This window comes from Vombatus ursinus, unplaced genomic scaffold (genome assembly GCF_900497805.2).
Source record: "Vombatus ursinus unplaced genomic scaffold, bare-nosed wombat genome assembly UNPS02014770.1, whole genome shotgun sequence".
NCBI classification, from domain to species: Eukaryota; Metazoa; Chordata; class Mammalia; order Diprotodontia; family Vombatidae; genus Vombatus; species Vombatus ursinus.
This window is the reverse complement of record NW_020954548.1, coordinates 34,029,524-34,046,019: the sequence shown is the minus strand read 5'-3', so window position 1 is coordinate 34,046,019 and position 16,496 is coordinate 34,029,524. Positions and strand designations below refer to the sequence as shown.

At 40.6% G+C, this 16,496-nt stretch overlaps 1 protein-coding gene across 1 annotated transcript in view; it reads right to left on the bottom strand.

Moving 5' to 3' along the window:
- Positions 1 to 4,706: 4,706 nt before the first annotated feature.
- Positions 4,707 to 16,496, bottom strand: part of MSRB1 (methionine sulfoxide reductase B1) — a 13,090-nt gene continuing 1,300 nt past the window's right edge. Inside the window, exons 2-4 of the mRNA XM_027862629.1 lie at positions 10,174 to 10,322; positions 9,355 to 9,469; positions 4,707 to 6,528 (exon numbers count right to left, since the gene is read on the bottom strand). Coding sequence (XP_027718430.1) covers positions 6,497 to 6,528; positions 9,355 to 9,469; positions 10,174 to 10,322 — 296 coding nt within the window. The 3' untranslated portion in view covers positions 4,707 to 6,496. The remainder of the gene's footprint in view (positions 6,529 to 9,354; positions 9,470 to 10,173; positions 10,323 to 16,496) is intronic.

The window sequence follows — 16,496 nt, the reverse complement described above, 5'->3', positions numbered from 1 at the left end:
TTTCTCAGCTGGAGAAGGAAATGGCACACCACTCCAGTATCTTTGCTAAGAACACCCCAAATGAGGTCACGGAGAGTCAGATCCACCCGAAACAATATGTACCAGGCATTGTGCCAAGTGTTTGACAAATTTTCTCTCATTTGGTCTTCATTTGAGGAAGGGACCTCAGGGCATCTAGTTCAATCCCCTAATTTTACAGATGAGGAAACTGAGGCCCAGAAAAGCTGTGACTTGCCTAAGGATACAGAGGTGGAAAGGCAAGGCTGGGATCTGAACCAGTCTTTTGACTCCAGGCTCCATATCCTTTCCATTTGTGCCACTACATGCACCAAGCAAGAGGGAGATCTGGTAGGGCTGTTTCTAAATGCCAGGGGACCTGGGCAATAGCTTTGCTCCTGAAGGTGTAATGAGAAGTAGCCTGAGGCAACTGCACTCTGTCCACCCAATAGCCACCTAGCAATTAGAGAACTTGGAAGGGTCCTATTTCCTGTACTGGTACCCAGGTGGCAGCTTGCATCAAATTCCCAGGGCCCCAAGTGAACTGGACTGACCCGGCAATGAGCTCTGGCCTCTCTTACACAATGCCTTCTATTACCTAAGATTAGGAAGTTGCTGTGAGTTGCACAAATATTTCTGAAATCCAACTCATAAACACAAATGTGTTTCCTCACCAGTGGAGGTAGGGCTTTACATGGTGCTGACAGTCCCAGACAATGTAAAGACAATTCTGGGCATGTATAGTTAGAAGGATGCAGATATTAAATTGAATTTTGAGATTGAAGTCTGGCTGTTAGTACAAACTCTTTGTTCCACAGAAGCCTAGATAGATAGCTCCTGTCTGTTGCTGCCACAAAATTTAAGGTTTCTTCTGCAATTCTATTATAAGCCTTGTGCTGCAGAGGTTTGTGGACAGGCCAATAAAAGTCTAGTCTAGGCTGGAGACCCAAGATATAGAATCTCACGCTCAACAGGATTTTGAATATGTTTATTTAAAATATGTACATATGTGGAAATGATGAAACAAGCCTTGGAATGGAACAGGATTGTCAGCTGCAAGAGGGTTCAGGAGAAGGCTCGGTGGGCTCATTGAGGGGGCTGGGAGAAGGAAGGCTGTGTTCTCAAAGAGCTCTTTGTTTGCTAGAGAGGAAAATGATGTAGTGGCAATGTGATTCTGATATAACCCAACAAGGACATAGGGTTTAATTTATGATTTCATCTGAAATGTTCCTACTAGAAACACGACTCCACATGCCTCCCCCTTGCCTGGAATTGCGACTGCAAAAAAAAAAATATGGACCAAGACAGAAACAAACTGATAGCCTGGCTAGAAATCAACAGAGTTCTCAATCCTTAGATTTCCAGGTGCAAAACGTACATGAGCCCAGCAGGAAGAAACTTCATCCCTTTGTCTGGAGAGGATTTCTCCCAATCCTCCCTGCTCTACCATCACCAAGTTCCCTCTGCAGCTGCTACCAAAAACTGTTTTCAGAAATGGGGTACAGGGAGCACAGTTATTACATTTGCCTTTCCCTGTCTGAGATGGAGTTGGCAGGAGATCCTGAGATTCACAACCTATTAAAAAAAAAAAAAAAGGCTCACCACCCAACATGACCTTTCCAGACAATGAATTCACCAGGTGAAGACAGAGTTTCAGAAAGGGTCTTCTAGACTTGCATAAGCTGATACACACATAAGTAATACTAATACTGGCATTCCAAGGGCCTGAACACCTGGTGAATTCTCCATGCTACCAACTGGGACGTATTAAGTATCACCTTCCCTGTTCCACAAGGCTATGTTTCAGATAGGAGCCACAAAGTTACTAACCTTTCATTTTCAATTAGGATAAGTTCCAGGTTACTCCCCCATTCCCACTCCCCCAAGGTCCTAGTTGACACCTGACTGATAAACCTTGGCTCAGGCTATAACATTTCCTTTTAAGCTCCCAATCAGATATCACTAGACTCTTTCTGGAATTTCCTTTACCCACATTAAGAGAACACTTGCCATGGAGAAGGGAAAGCCTGGAGGCATTTCCCAATGGAAACGTCTGAAGATCTTTGCTAATTAGGTAAATTTATTGGATGAAGACTTCATCCCCATACTCTGTTAATCCAAGATTTGTCAACAGCTCTTTGTGACACTCAGGGACCCTCTAGCAGAAGGAAGAGCTCAGGCCACCACCCTGAGCAAATGAGAAAAGAAAAGACCTACATCTGAGTAGTCAGGATAAAGAGTTAATTGGGCTAACGGTGCCTTTATGACTGGGCCAGCCTGCTCATCCTTTAAATTCAACCCACTCCCCCCTTCACAACTGAGTTATAAAATAAACAAAGGATCATGTTCCCAGGCACCTCGTGGACTTTAAAAACAAGCAATAATGCTTAGAGAGCACTTTCCCCCTAAGGCTTCAAGGTATCTCACATCAAATAATTTGATATCCACACAACCACTCCCACACCATTGTTTTCAAGTTGATGGTGAAAAATGGACACAAATGGAGAGTAGGAGTAGATATCTTAAATCCCTCCAGATGTAAAAATTCTGCTATTTTTGATTCTGTAGAACAAAAGAAAGTTGGCTGGGTGAATTCTCACCTAGCTAGGTTAGGAGAAATGGGTTTGAAACCAAATCTCAGGAGTGAAGCTACAGCTTGGTCAACTCAGGTCAGTCTGTCCTGATCCAGGTGTTTCACCCAGTAGTCCTTTGCTTAAGGAGGGGGAATGGGGAGATATTACTATTTTGTTCAGATTCCCTCTTGCCTGCACCCACCCCAGCCTGATATTTTAACAACTGCCACACTGACCTTACCAGTCAAGGTGCTAAGTCATCAAATAGACCAGACTTCATGGGGTCTTGCCATTACATAGGCAGATGAAGGAGAAATTCTTAAAGTAAAGGAGATAGTCTTAAAAGTAACCACACCAAAGGCAGAGCTGGGATCAGAGGCTTTATCTGCACTTTGAAGTTGGTGAAAAAATCTGATTAAGGAACAAAAAGTAACCAAATCAGCCCTGGAGCTAAGCTTTATTTCCAATCTGGGAAGGAGTACCATAGTATAGCTGTGGGAAGTCCACGAAGGAGGAAGTCAGAGAAGAAAGGGAAGAACATGATTAAAAGGGGACAGGGGGGAAGGGAGAAGAAAGAAGTACTTGGCACACATATTTTCTGTAAGTTTTTTGAAAAAGCAAAAGGCACATCTCACCAAAGCAGTGGCAGAAGCCTCTAACACCTGAATTTCAACCCATGATCTGAATAGCAAGAATAGGTGAGGATGAAAATTGCCAACAATATGTCCAAGGTTATTTCACAGCTCTAAGGCTTATAATTCAGTGAACTCCCAAAGTCTGTCCAGATTCCTTCCACTTGTATAGGTCTCCATCCCTCCATACCTCAGTAGATAGCTCTTTACCACTTCAGAGGCAACTGGTGACATAGTCGATAGAGGTCAGGGTCTAGAATCAGGAATATCCAAGTTCAAATCTAAATTCAGGAACTTACTAGCTGTATGAAACTGGGAAAGTCACTTAACCTTGGCTTGTCTCAGTTTCCTCAACTAGAAAATAGGGGTTAAAAAAAAAAAAGCACCCGACCTCCCAGGTTGTTGTAAGGATAAAATGAGATTTTTTAAAAACCTGGCACATAGTGTTCTATAAATGCCTAGCCCCTTCTTCCCCCACTAGCTGTGCCAGTTGAATTCACCACTTAGTGGCCAACTTTCTTTGAAGAAGATGCTAGGACTCAGATAACTGACACTCACAGGCTTTGAGGCTCAGTCAGCACAGCCTTGAGAAGCCAGGGTCACTCCACAGCATAGAAGAATTAAAAAACTTTCATAGAGGACTTTTGGAATAGTTCGATAATTTTCAGCTGATAGATTTAGGATACCTCCACTAAAGACTTTAACTACCTGGCCCTGGAATCTCCAAGGCTATGCCAGTGAAATGCAAGCACAGGCCCGGCCAAGCTAGAAAGGCTCGGAAAAAAGGTCTCTTCAGTGGATGATAATGATATATCATGTTATGATTCGCAAAAGGCATGTTATAGTTTGCACAGTACCCACACCAGTAAAATCTCAGATGCTGGAGGTATCCTAAGTAAGTCCTAAGATAACTGAATTAGGAACAGGCTACAGAAATCCCTTTACATCCCTTTGCTTTCCTAATATTGCTTTAAATGCATATTAACTTTCCCTTTCCTTGGGCATCCACCATTCCCCAATCCCCTGCTACCATCACTAATGCCAACACAATCCCCACTACATAACCAAGAAACCAATACAACCCAGGTTAAAGTTCAAACACTTTTTGTTATGGAAACACAAGAGTTCTTCAAGACAAAGCCATTACTGATTCAGCAATAACAGCCTGGCTCCATCTCCAGCTAATGCATAGACTCAGTAGCTAAATTGTACTCCCCTCCTTTTCCTTCCCTATCTCTCTGCTCTTTACAAACAGCTAATTACACCACATAGTGAGATGGGTCAGACTCCACAGATGGAGAAACAGAGATGCAGAAAGGTTAAGTGTTTTCTTGCTCAAGGTTGCACAGTAAGTCAATGAAACCGCCAAGAACTGACTCCTGATGTCTTAAGACTCTAACAGCTGCTCTATGTGTAAAATCAGTGACTTTAGCATAAAAAAGAGGTTATAAAAAGAAACAGGTACATGACAATTCTTCCAACATTAAATAAAGGACAAAGTAGGTTCAAAATGATCCATACTTTTATTCTACATCATAATTTTTTCAAACAATGACATGAATTTTTTTTTTTTGTCCAATCATTGCCACATAGACAAAGAAAAACGGAGATACTTGAAGGAACTGTGATTTTATGGGTATGGAACTCTCACAACAGCTGTGTTTAACTTAGCAAGATGAGTCTTAGAGAGCTGCCTGAGCCTCAGAGAGGTTAAGTGAATTGCCTATAGCCACACAGCTAGTAAAGGTCAGAGATGAATTTGGAACCAAGATCTTTCTGTCTCCAAATCAGAGACTCTTCTTTCAGGCTGCTTTTTTTTTTTTTTTACCAGGATAACAGAATGGTAAAAAGATCTTTTGAAAGATGACACACATAGCTCAGTGTCATCTCTTTATTGCAAAAAGGTGACAAATATACAGGAGAACCTATGAAGTGTATGGGAGCCATAATGATGGACATCTTCCTTGCTGAAAATGAACCAGTCTCTAACATTTATGACAGTTCATTTCTAAGAACTTTACCTCGTTTGGGTCAACAGGACTATAACATGCCATTCTCATCAGCAAAGGAAGGACTTGGCACTCTCGGGTCACTAACACTGACAATAAACACAATATGTCTTGGGAACTGTAAACTGTGAAGGGCCTTCTCTTCAATTCATCTATGGAAATTGACAAGACAAAAAAAAATCCATGAGGCTTTTACCCTCTCTGCCACAGAAATGAAAATTCATCATTAAAATGAGGGTGGTACCAAGCCAAAATGGAAGGACAAGGAAGTAGTAAAGGAAGTAGCCCTTTTCACATTCAGAGGTAATTGACCAACTATGTGTTTCATAAGCCCAAGAAACACAAGTTGCAGTGATACATTTTAAAATCTATCTTTAAAATCTATTGTATAAATCAAGATTAAAAAAAAAAATCTGTCCTGTTTTCTGGCCTGGTCACTAACCTTCATCACCATGGCCATCCTAGAGGGTTTAACCAAGGTAATTCATACTGTGACCCCAAACCAAAATAACAGGATAAAATTTTCAGGATTTGCATTCTTTACTAAAGCTGTATGGAAATCTGGTTTATGCTACTTAAAGTCAATCAAATTCTCTTTCAAAACTAGACAACATGGAGTTCAGAAGATCATCATTTGGAACCTCAGGAGGGGAGAGGGCATGCTGATAAAAAATATGATGAGATTAAACAAGAAATGAAGGCTGGCTCACACTAAGATTTCTATCTTCTTATGGTCAAAAGTTTAGGAAAATCTAAGTTTTATGTATTTGGAATTTACACTCTCACTAAAAAAACAAACAAACAAACAAACAAATTCTAATTCAGTTCTACAAACTTGATGCAATAGGTGGCTGTTCATCATTGAGTTTTTATTTACTCTGCCCATTCCCTAAATATTGGCCCTTTCCTAGACAGAACCTACCTAAAGGAAATGAGGAAAAGCAGCCCGGAACCTTGGAAAACAGGCTGGATTTGAACTCAGAGGATCTGGGTTTAAATTCCTTCTCTATCATCACTTGTCTGGTGTTCTTCAGTTCATTTGACTTCTCTGGCCTTCCCTTGTCTCAGTTGTAAAGAAGGAGTTGGCCAAGATGGCATCAAAGGGGATCTCCCCTCCAGCTCTCCATCGAGGATCTTCCGATCTCAAAGCTGTTGCAGTTTCGTCAGTGGCCTCTCGGTCCACTGGTCTGAACTTTTATGAACTCCACTTCCAATCAATGACTACAAAGTAAATTGGTGATCGCAATGTGTCCATAACCAGTACTGGGCAGTACCTACTGCCCGATTACTTTCTCTTTGGAGCTGAAGTTTCATTGTCTAGAAAAACAAAAAAAGAAAAGTAACAGCTTAAATTTTGCCCATACTAAACTATTAATGCATTCTGAGAAAGCCTTCCCATTAAAATGAGGTCGTTTCTACTCATCTGATATCATCTGGATTAGAAAACTCCCGGGGAGTCCCCATATACACTCGAGCCTCATATACACTGACTGAGTTCTTCTGTGATTAGTCAGTCAGCAGGCTCTTTTCACATGCAGGAACCAAGATCCCTCTAAGTCTTCTTGTTTCACCTACAGAATAAAACAGGCTACAGACCTAATCAGCTCTTGGCTTTATGTGAGGAAGACCTTGTCAGCACTCCCAACACTTAGATTTTGGTGACCCAGACTGCTGGAGTTTCTGGCTGGTTCTGATACAGACAGAGAGAGCTTGAAGGAACCTTTGAGGCCACCTGGGTCAGTCAACCTCTTTCTCATTTTACAAGAAGAAACTGGGGTCAGGAGAAGGAAAGTGACTTATCCAAATCACATATATGAAATGTCTTTCCTTTATTTAAGGATTATCAAGTCAGTAGGAACCCCACTCTTGAAGTCTGGATTTCTAAACCAAAAAGCTCAAATATTTTGGACCATGAGCATTTAAAAGTTTTGGCAGGGTAACAATCCCTGTGATTTAAATTTTTTTACGTTATGTCCAGTGATCCTCGGAAAATGAACAAGGTTTCAAACTTACATAGAGCCTTCAAATTTGCAAAGCACTTTACATATATTATAGCATTCAATCCTCATAACAATTCTCTAGGTAGAGGAAATTGAGGACCTGAGATGTTATGAAATATTAAGTCCTTACACAGATAAGTGTCTAAGACTGGAACCCAGGTCTCCTGATTCTACATGTTCTACCCTAACATGATCTGTTTCAAATACACAAAACAAATTTCTACATTTAACGCCACCTTTGGGCAGGGGCGTAAAAATTCACATACTTATATACATATATACATTTACTTATATGTATGTATATAATTAGGGAAGGCGATCTAGTCATCATAGAGCACAGTGAGAGAAGTAAGCAAAAAGAAAAATATACATAATACATATATACATAATGAGACACACACAACTATGTAAGATTAAAATCATTTTTGTGAAGGCATACAGATGTAGAGAAAGATAGCATGGTATAATAGATAGAAAGCCAACCCCAAAATCACAGAGAGAATATATAGGAGATAATGTTTACAAATCATTTAACACAGTGGCTGGCACATAATAGAAGCTTAAAAAAGGTTCATTCCAGGGCAGCTAGGTAGCAAAGTGGATAGAGCTCCAGCCTTGGAGTCAGGAGGACCTGAGTTCAAGTCAGGCCTCAGACACTTGACACTTACTAGCTGTGTGACCCTGGGCAATTCACTTAACCCCAATTGCCTCTCCAAAAAAAAAAAAGTTCATTCCTTTCCCTGCCTCTGATCTATACTGGTTGTGTGATCCTAGACAAGTCACTCAACCTCTAAGTTCTCTGGGCAACTTTCTAAGAACATAAATTACAGAAGAGCTATTGATCTGCAATGGTAGGAATTTCCTAATTGGTAGGAATTGCCTAAATCAATTAAATCACAGGTACAGACTAAAAAAAAAGTGTATGCCTCTGATCCAGTCTCCTTAATGTGCAGCAGGGGTAAGATACTAAAGTCTGTCTTCTTTGGAACAATAGGAGAAAAAAACAAATTGGTGACACTCAAGGCTTGGGAGTGGGGTGAAAAAGGGGGACATTCAATAAAACCAAGGAGAGGCCTCTTCCCCAGTTGTCAGTACTATCTCCTTCTTGAAATGACTTTGTAAATACTTCTCTAGATACATTCTGGTTTCCCTCCAGGAGAATCCAAGCTCCTTAAAAGCATTTTTGTCCATATAATCTGTGCCTTACGTATAGTAGGTGCTTAATAAACACTTGAAGTTCAAGTTATTGACACCTTCTGAAATGTTTGGTGAGACTTTAGGCCTTTGGCCAGTGCAACTCCAAACCACAATTCCAGAGGCCTGAAGATGAAGCTTGCCACCCTCTCCTGATGGAAAGAGGTGATGGGACCTAAAATACAGAACAAGATAGACTTACACTAGACAGGGCCAATGTGGGAAAGAATGTCTCCAATGTCAAAACATCTTTGTTACAAGAGTTTTCTTTTTCTTTTCTTTTTACTAGTGGAAGGGAAAGGAAATAAATGCTTGTTAATTAGCAAAAATAAAAGAAATAGATGGTCAGAGACACCTCCTCCATCCTGTAATCATGCTTAAGGCAAGTGATGTGTTTCCTAAAAGGAACCAAGGGAGAGTTAGAGAACAAATGAGGCCATAGGGCATATCTGGCAACATAATATATCCTTATGGGCAACATCTATGTTGATGATGCCAGGCAAAGCAAGTAACAAATGTCAAGAGGGCTCCACACATAAATTATGTAAAATTGGTAGCTAAAACATACAGTAACAAAATTGCTGCCATAGAGAGGCCAATGCCCCCTGGAGAAAGAGTCTTCACTCACAGGTGCTTCTTTGGGGCACTGGCTATTGCTCAATTGGAACTATTCTCAATAAGAACTGGACTAAGTCAGAAGACCAGAGCTCTGCAATCAGCTCCACATACCGTGTGATTCTTAAAGTCCCTTGCCTCACTAGGTCTCAGCTTCCCCATCTATAAAATGAAGTGGTTTGACTGGATGGTCTCTAAGGTCCTCTCCAGCTCTAATAACCTATGATTTTAATTAAATTTAGAAATGTAACATGTGATCACTTCTGAAAACCAAAAGTAAATTCACTTAGAAGTTACTTTGTTAGAAAGCACCATCACACCTGAGAGAACTCACCTTTAGGAATGAACTTCAGTGAACTACTGAATATTCAGAAGCGGGACTGGCCCTTCTTCGGTCCATCATTGCGAAACTCATGACCCAGGCCATTGCCACACTTGCCACAGGACACCTGTAAGTTAATCAAAGGAAGAAACATGAGATTTCAAAAGGACATTCTAGAGCTAAAGCTGATTAAGAAAATACATACACATATACAAACACACAGGCACAGATACACACACACACACACACACACACACACACACACACACACACACACACTCCTGCTTTAATTCCCAGCCAACAAATCATGGATTATTTGTTTTTACTTCTTTTCCCAAAGCTAATTGTTCTACCTTGATTTCTGGTTGTTCTAAAGAAAAGAGTACATAATTCACAATGACTACAAGAATTGAAATGGAAAGGATAATACAATGAAACTATTTTGACTTCAGAGAAGAGTTGACAAAATACACCTCGCTCCCTTTACTGAACAAGTGTGGGACTATGGGTATGGAATACTGCATAACTGTCAGATTACACTGATTTTGCTGATCTTTTTCCTCCCTTTTCCTTGGCACAAAAAAAAATGGCTTAGTGGAGAAGGAGGTATTCAGAAATGAATATGATATAAAAACAAAAGGTATCTATTTCATAAAAGTTCTTTTTAGGGTTACTTCAAATGGTAAAAAAAAAATCATTTCACATCTGAATTTTATAAGTTTTACATTTCAACTAATCTTATATAATATCAATTCTCGGGCAAACAACTCCTAATGCCTAAGAAAGCACAAGTACTGAATTTGTTAATTATCCTAATATGCTTCCCCTTACCTTTAAGGCTTGTGGCCTACCAAACTCTGGACGCTTTGACACACTGTCAGCATGTATTGTCTCAGTGAAGGCTGGCCACGGAGAGGAATGCAGATACTTTGAGCGACTAGAAAAGAGCTCATAGCCACACTTGGCACAGACGTAGATACCTAATTGAATAAAACACAGAAATTATCAGTTTCCTAACTTTATACTTGGTAAGTTCCCTTTCACATTGGTTATAAAAGTAATCTACGTTCGAATCCTCTAACTAGGAAGGAAGAGGGGGGAATGATTTCACTTTAACACTGATACCCAAAATGGTGCCTCAACAATAAGACAGCCAGTTTGCACTGGTTCTCAGGTCATAGGTTCATAAATTTAGAACTGGAAGGAACCTTAAAGACCATGGAGCCCAATCCCTTTCACTTTACAGATGAGGAAATGGATACACAGACAGGTTAAGTGACTTGCCCAGGATAACATGGCTACCGGAGGTGGAATTTGACCCCAAGTCTTCCTGACTCTTAAGTTGAGCACTCTGTCCACTGCGAATGAAACAACACATAGATAATAGGAATGATTAAAGCTAAAAATGTATTGAAGAGCATTAGGGATACAGTGACTGACCCCAAAGGCCCTTCAACATCTCCTTAAAAAAAAAAAGAAAAGAGGGGGAAACAGCCAGAGATGGTGGAAGAGGCACACATGGGTTCCTGTCAAACTGATCCTGTGCCATCAAGATCAAGGGTTAGGCACCTGGTAATTTCCAGTTTTTCATTAAGAAATTTTAAAATGCAGGAACACTAGGTAGAATGGAAGGCTTTATGCAGCCCTATATGATTTTGCTACTATTAGCATTACTATGCTTATGCACTATAAAATGCAGCATCAGGAGAGAATTGTTCATGTTCGGTTTCACAGAGCCAGTCTAATTCCGAATTCCTCATCCATGGTTTGTTGTGCCATCCACTGGAGAAGGAAAATAGTTCAGCTTGCCTACAAAGGCTTCTAATCAGAGAACTCAAACCATCCAGGTTTTTACCTACTGATTTTGTTATGACTCTCTATGTTCCAGCTTTTACCTTTCACTTTCTAAAGTACTTTTTTATAATAGCTTTCAATTTCCTGTTCCCTCTACCCTTTCCAGGAGGCACTGGCACAGATGACTGAATTCCAAAACATCTGGCCATGCTTCTAATCTCCAATAACAGTAGCTCACTGAATTAAGTAGACAGTATTTTATGATCTGATTTGTTCCTCACAAAGGAGGCAGAATAGTACTTCTTATCCCAGTTTGACATGTGAAGATACTGAGGCCCAGAAAGATTAAGTGGTTGTACCTGAAGTCACACAGCTAGGGTCTGAGCAAAGACTCTAAGTCAAGGCTTCCTCACCATGCCACGATGATTCCCTCTAAAGCAGGGAAATTTGCCATTGTCCCAACCTTTGCTCACCAGACACAAGAGAAGTTAAAGGATAGCAGGGAAGGTAAACAGAAAGGAAAGGAAGATGATTTTAAGTTGATTGTCAAATGAAAAGGACAAAAGTAAACCATCAAAAAGTCTACACTCCACATATAAAAATAAGCAACACAAAATATAAACTTAATGTGAAACTTTGTCTTTTTTATTACCAAATTAAATGCTAGACAATTTAAGTATACTTAAAATTTCGGCTAGAAAGAGAGTTGGAAAGGATCACCATGTCTGCCTTTTGTTAGACACCTGGTAGTCCAAATCCAACTCAGCTGGATGGAAGGTATGCTAGGTGGATCCCCCAAACGAGGGAAGGGGCACACTTATCAGGGCTGTGTGCCAGGATCACTCATCCTAATTCATTCCACTCAGCTCCCTTAGCTGTTGGGTTTCAGCTCCAGATTTCAATGTCACCATCATACCAGCTGCATTAAACATCTGTCTCTCTGACCCTCCATGTAAAGTGCTACTTTAGTACAAACATCATAAATTTCCAACCAGAAGGGACCTTAAAGCCTATCTAGTCCAAACCCCTCATTTCACAAATAAAACTGTGGCCTAACAACAGTGCCCTGCCCAAGGTTATACAGGTACCAAGCAGTAAGTGAAAAGGGTAGGATTTAAATTCTGGTGCTCTGATTCCAAAGACAAAAATCCTTCCACTATACTACACTGGAATTTGGAATTTAAAAGGTATTTACTAAGAATGAATGAATGAATGAGTATTTATTAAGTGCTTACTATATTCCAAGCACTATGCTAATGATTGGAGACACAAAAGAAAAGCAAAGATAGTCTCCTATCTTCAAGGAACTTACATTACAAGACATAGAGAGGAACAGTGGTGAAGGAGGGCACTCTGAAACAGAAAGTTACTGCGATGGTGAGTGGGACCATATGGAAGTAGCTTTGCATCTCCAACTGTCTTTTAGACATTTCCAATTAGATGTCCTTTGGAAATATTAAAACTCAACATGTCTAGAACTGAACTCATTATCTTTTCCCCAAATCCCTCCCCTCTGCATAAATAACAAGGTGTTAAGGGATGAGGGGTCCACTAGGAGGTACAACTGAAATCCCAAAGGTTCACCTCCTTGTGATGTCATCAAGTTAAATATGAAATCCCCCAGTCAACTACATACATGTGACCCTACTCTCACCTGCCCATGAATTATACAACAGCCCAAACCAAGGCTAAGTGCCTGCTCCCTTGAACAACTGACCCCTGGCATTTCCATCTTTGTGTGTTTCCTCAAACCCTGACCCCTATATTTTGCTTTCTAAACTCCTATTCATCCTCCAAGACCCAACTCAAACATTAATCTCTCTATAAACTCTTTCTTGATCCCCTTGGTCAGAAGCAAGACATCTTCCCTTTGACCTCTCAGAGCATTTTGTAATACTCACCTCCTAGGACTGCTGTGTAAGAATATTAATGCTAGACTAATGTCAATTATACACAATTATGTCCGGCCCATAGAACTTACCTTCATTTGCTTATATGTTTACATGTGTTGTTTCCTGACAATAAAATGTAAACTCCCCAGCCCCAGAAAAGAGACAAGAAAATGCACCTCCCTCCCTTAACAGAGATGAGGGACCTACACAGACGTGAGATATTGCAGCACCTTCAGACTCGATGACATGTTGGTGAGTTTTGCTGAACATGGCTGGCTGGAGAGAGGAGGAAGAGGAAGTGAAGCAATATAGCTGCAAATTAAAGGGATGTAAAAACTAAAGAGAGTCACTTTTCTAAAAAAAAAAAAAAAAAAGGTTGGAGCTCCTTGAGGTCAGGGACTTCAGTTCTGTCATTGTATCCCCAGCATCAAGCACAGAGTAGGTACTTAATGCTTATCCAGGTCCAGCCCCATACTAAATAACTGTATGAGCCTGGGCAAATCCTTAACATCTCTGAGGTGCCATTCCATAATCTGCAAAAAGGAGGCTTATATTACCTACCTCACAGGGTTATTAAGGAAGTGTTTTTAAACCTTAAAGCACTATATAAATGTGTTATTATTATATAAGCATATTGTATAGTACTAAGTATGTGTGTTTAACACAAAGTTATAAAGTTACTAAGTCTAGGTAGTTTACCCTACATAGAGTTATTTTATAGTACTGAATATTTGTGTTATAACATAAGTATATACAGGTACTAAGTCTATGTAGTCTATCCTAAGCTAGAGTTATTGTATAGTACTATATAATATCTGTGTTAAACATAAATATTTGTTGTAATAGAAATATTTAGTACCATACAGTAACTGTAATGTAGGATAAACCATAATAATAACCATATCTTTTGAGGGGGAGGGGGAGAAGGCAATCTCATCTAACACTTGCTTTGAATATTCTAGGTGCTTAACAATGGCTGTTCAATGATCTAATCCTCTCCAATGTCCTCATGAAATCATAGATCCAGACCAAAAAAAAAAAATCCTGTGAGGTAGATACTACAGATACTATCATTTCCATTTTACAAAGATGGAAAGAGATTCAGAGGGTCAAATGACTTGACTGTAAGTATCAGTGGCTAATTTCAACATAGGTCTTTCTGATCTTAAATCTAGCCTTCAGACAACCACGCATGAAGAAACCAATGCCCCCAAAACTAAACCCCACATGTTCAGGTGTTCCCAGAAGCGTCTGTCCAAAATGAACTTATTACTGTTTAATAATACTGGGTCTTTAAACATACAAGGAAACCACAGCCCTGGCCAACTAATTTCCCTTCTCTGAACTTTAATTTCCTCATCTATAAAACAAAGAAAGAAGTTGGACTAAATAACCGCTAAGCCCGGAACATTTTGAGAGTCTGTGATTATATGATTTAGTCCCACAAAGGGGAGGAGAGGCAAGAATATTCAGTCATAATTGCCTTCTTCTGAACCTTGACTGGCTGAAACCCCTAGTTTTGGACATGGTAGGCTTGCTGAATTCAGGTGAACAGGGTGAGTTTCCCACCTGCCTAAAAATGTACTGAGGAGTGAAAACAAAGAAACCCTAACCCCACCAAAAGGGATAACAACTTAGTGCTCAGGAAGAGCTCACAAAGCTCTCCAGAAATCCATCATACAAGAGGGATATAAAACTGACTTTATGATATAATAGGCTTCATAGGATCTCTTTACAGTAAGACGCTTGCTAAATATTGACACTTTATGAATAAGAAAGCAAGATATATTCCAATGTAAAATAAAAATTAAAGTGGACCTGGGTTTTAATACCAGATCTGCTACTTAATATCTGTGTGATCTTGGCCAAGTCCCCTAACGTCTCAGAGCCACAGTTTCCCTATCTGTAAAAGGACACTGGGGGCAGCTAAGTGGTGAAATGGATCGAGCACCAGCCCTGCAGTCAGGAGGACCCGAGTTCAAATCCTGCCTCAGACACTTATGCTGTGAATGTGGATGTAATCCTGGGCAAGTCACTTAATCTAGATGGGGGAAGGGATAAAAGGCCATTGGACTTAATGGTCTTTAAGATTCTTTCCCATTCTAAGTTTATGATCCTTATGGCCTGAGATCCTTTTCAAGTCTAAATCTATAAAACTAGATAAAGGAAAATGAAGGAAGAGATAAGAAAGAGAATCAAGAGGCACAGTTCGTTCCAGCTTCCAGAAGCCCTGTTTCACATAAGAAAAACACAACTAGTTATATAAATAGCAGTAGCAGTGGGGAGAGGAAGAACAGCAAAATTAGGACAGATTATACTTGGCAAAGGGCTTTAACTGAAAAGTCCAGAACTTTTTATTTTCATCACATTACCAAGGGGCAACGAACACTCCAAGGGGCAAAGAACTCTCCAAGGGGGGTGAGACAGGGGGAAGAGGGAGGGGGGAGGGGGAGAGGGGCGGGGGGAGAGGGGGAGAGAGAGAGAGAGAGAAAGAGAGAGAGAGAGAGAGAGAGAGAGAGAGAGAGAGAGAGATCAAGTCCAGCAGCACTAGCACAGAGAGCTAACATTCAAGAGCATTCAAGGCTTCATTCAGGCCTTCTCTCTGTGATTATTTCCAATTTGCCCCCTATAATATATCTTGTTTGTACACTGTTATTTGCATGTCTCCTCCACTAGACTGAGCTCCTTGAGAGCAGGGACTGGTTTTTTGCCTTTCTTTGTATCCCCAGGGTTTAGCACCGTGCCTGGAACCATAAAAGTCATTTAATAAATCCTCATTGACTTGATTTGAGACTGGCCAAAATCTGGCAAGGGGCAAAGGAAGCATTCAGGCTGCCCTTTTACTATTGTTCAGTGGTTTCAGTCATGTCCAACTCTCTGTGACCCCTTTTGGGGTTTTCTTGGCAAAGATAATGGAGTGGTTTGCCATTTCCTTCTCCAGCTCATTTTACAGATGAAGACACTGAGGCAAACAGAGTTAAATGACTTGCCCAGAGTCACATAACTAGGAAATGTCTGGCCAGATTTGAAGGCAGGAAGGACTCCAGGCCCAGCACTCTATCCACTGCGACACTGACCTGCCACGAATGAACATTTTCTTCAATATTTCAAGAGACCAGTGCTTAGGATGATATCAGGAAAAAAAACCCAGAAGTTCTTCAGGGTGGGAAGTAAAACACTGCCCAGACTCCTTGTTAATACAGACTCAACTTCATCCTACAGAGTGTCACCCTTTCTCAATAACATATACCCTGGAGCCCTCTGACACTTCCTCCAAAGTTCCTCATTAGAAATGAAGCCTCAGGGGCAGATAGGTGGCACAGTGGATAGAGCTCCAGCCTTGGACAGAGGACCTGAGTTCAAATGTGGCCTCAGACACTTGACACTTACTAGCTGTGTGATCCTGGGCAAGTCACTTAACCCCAACTGCCACACACACACACACACACACACACACACACACACACA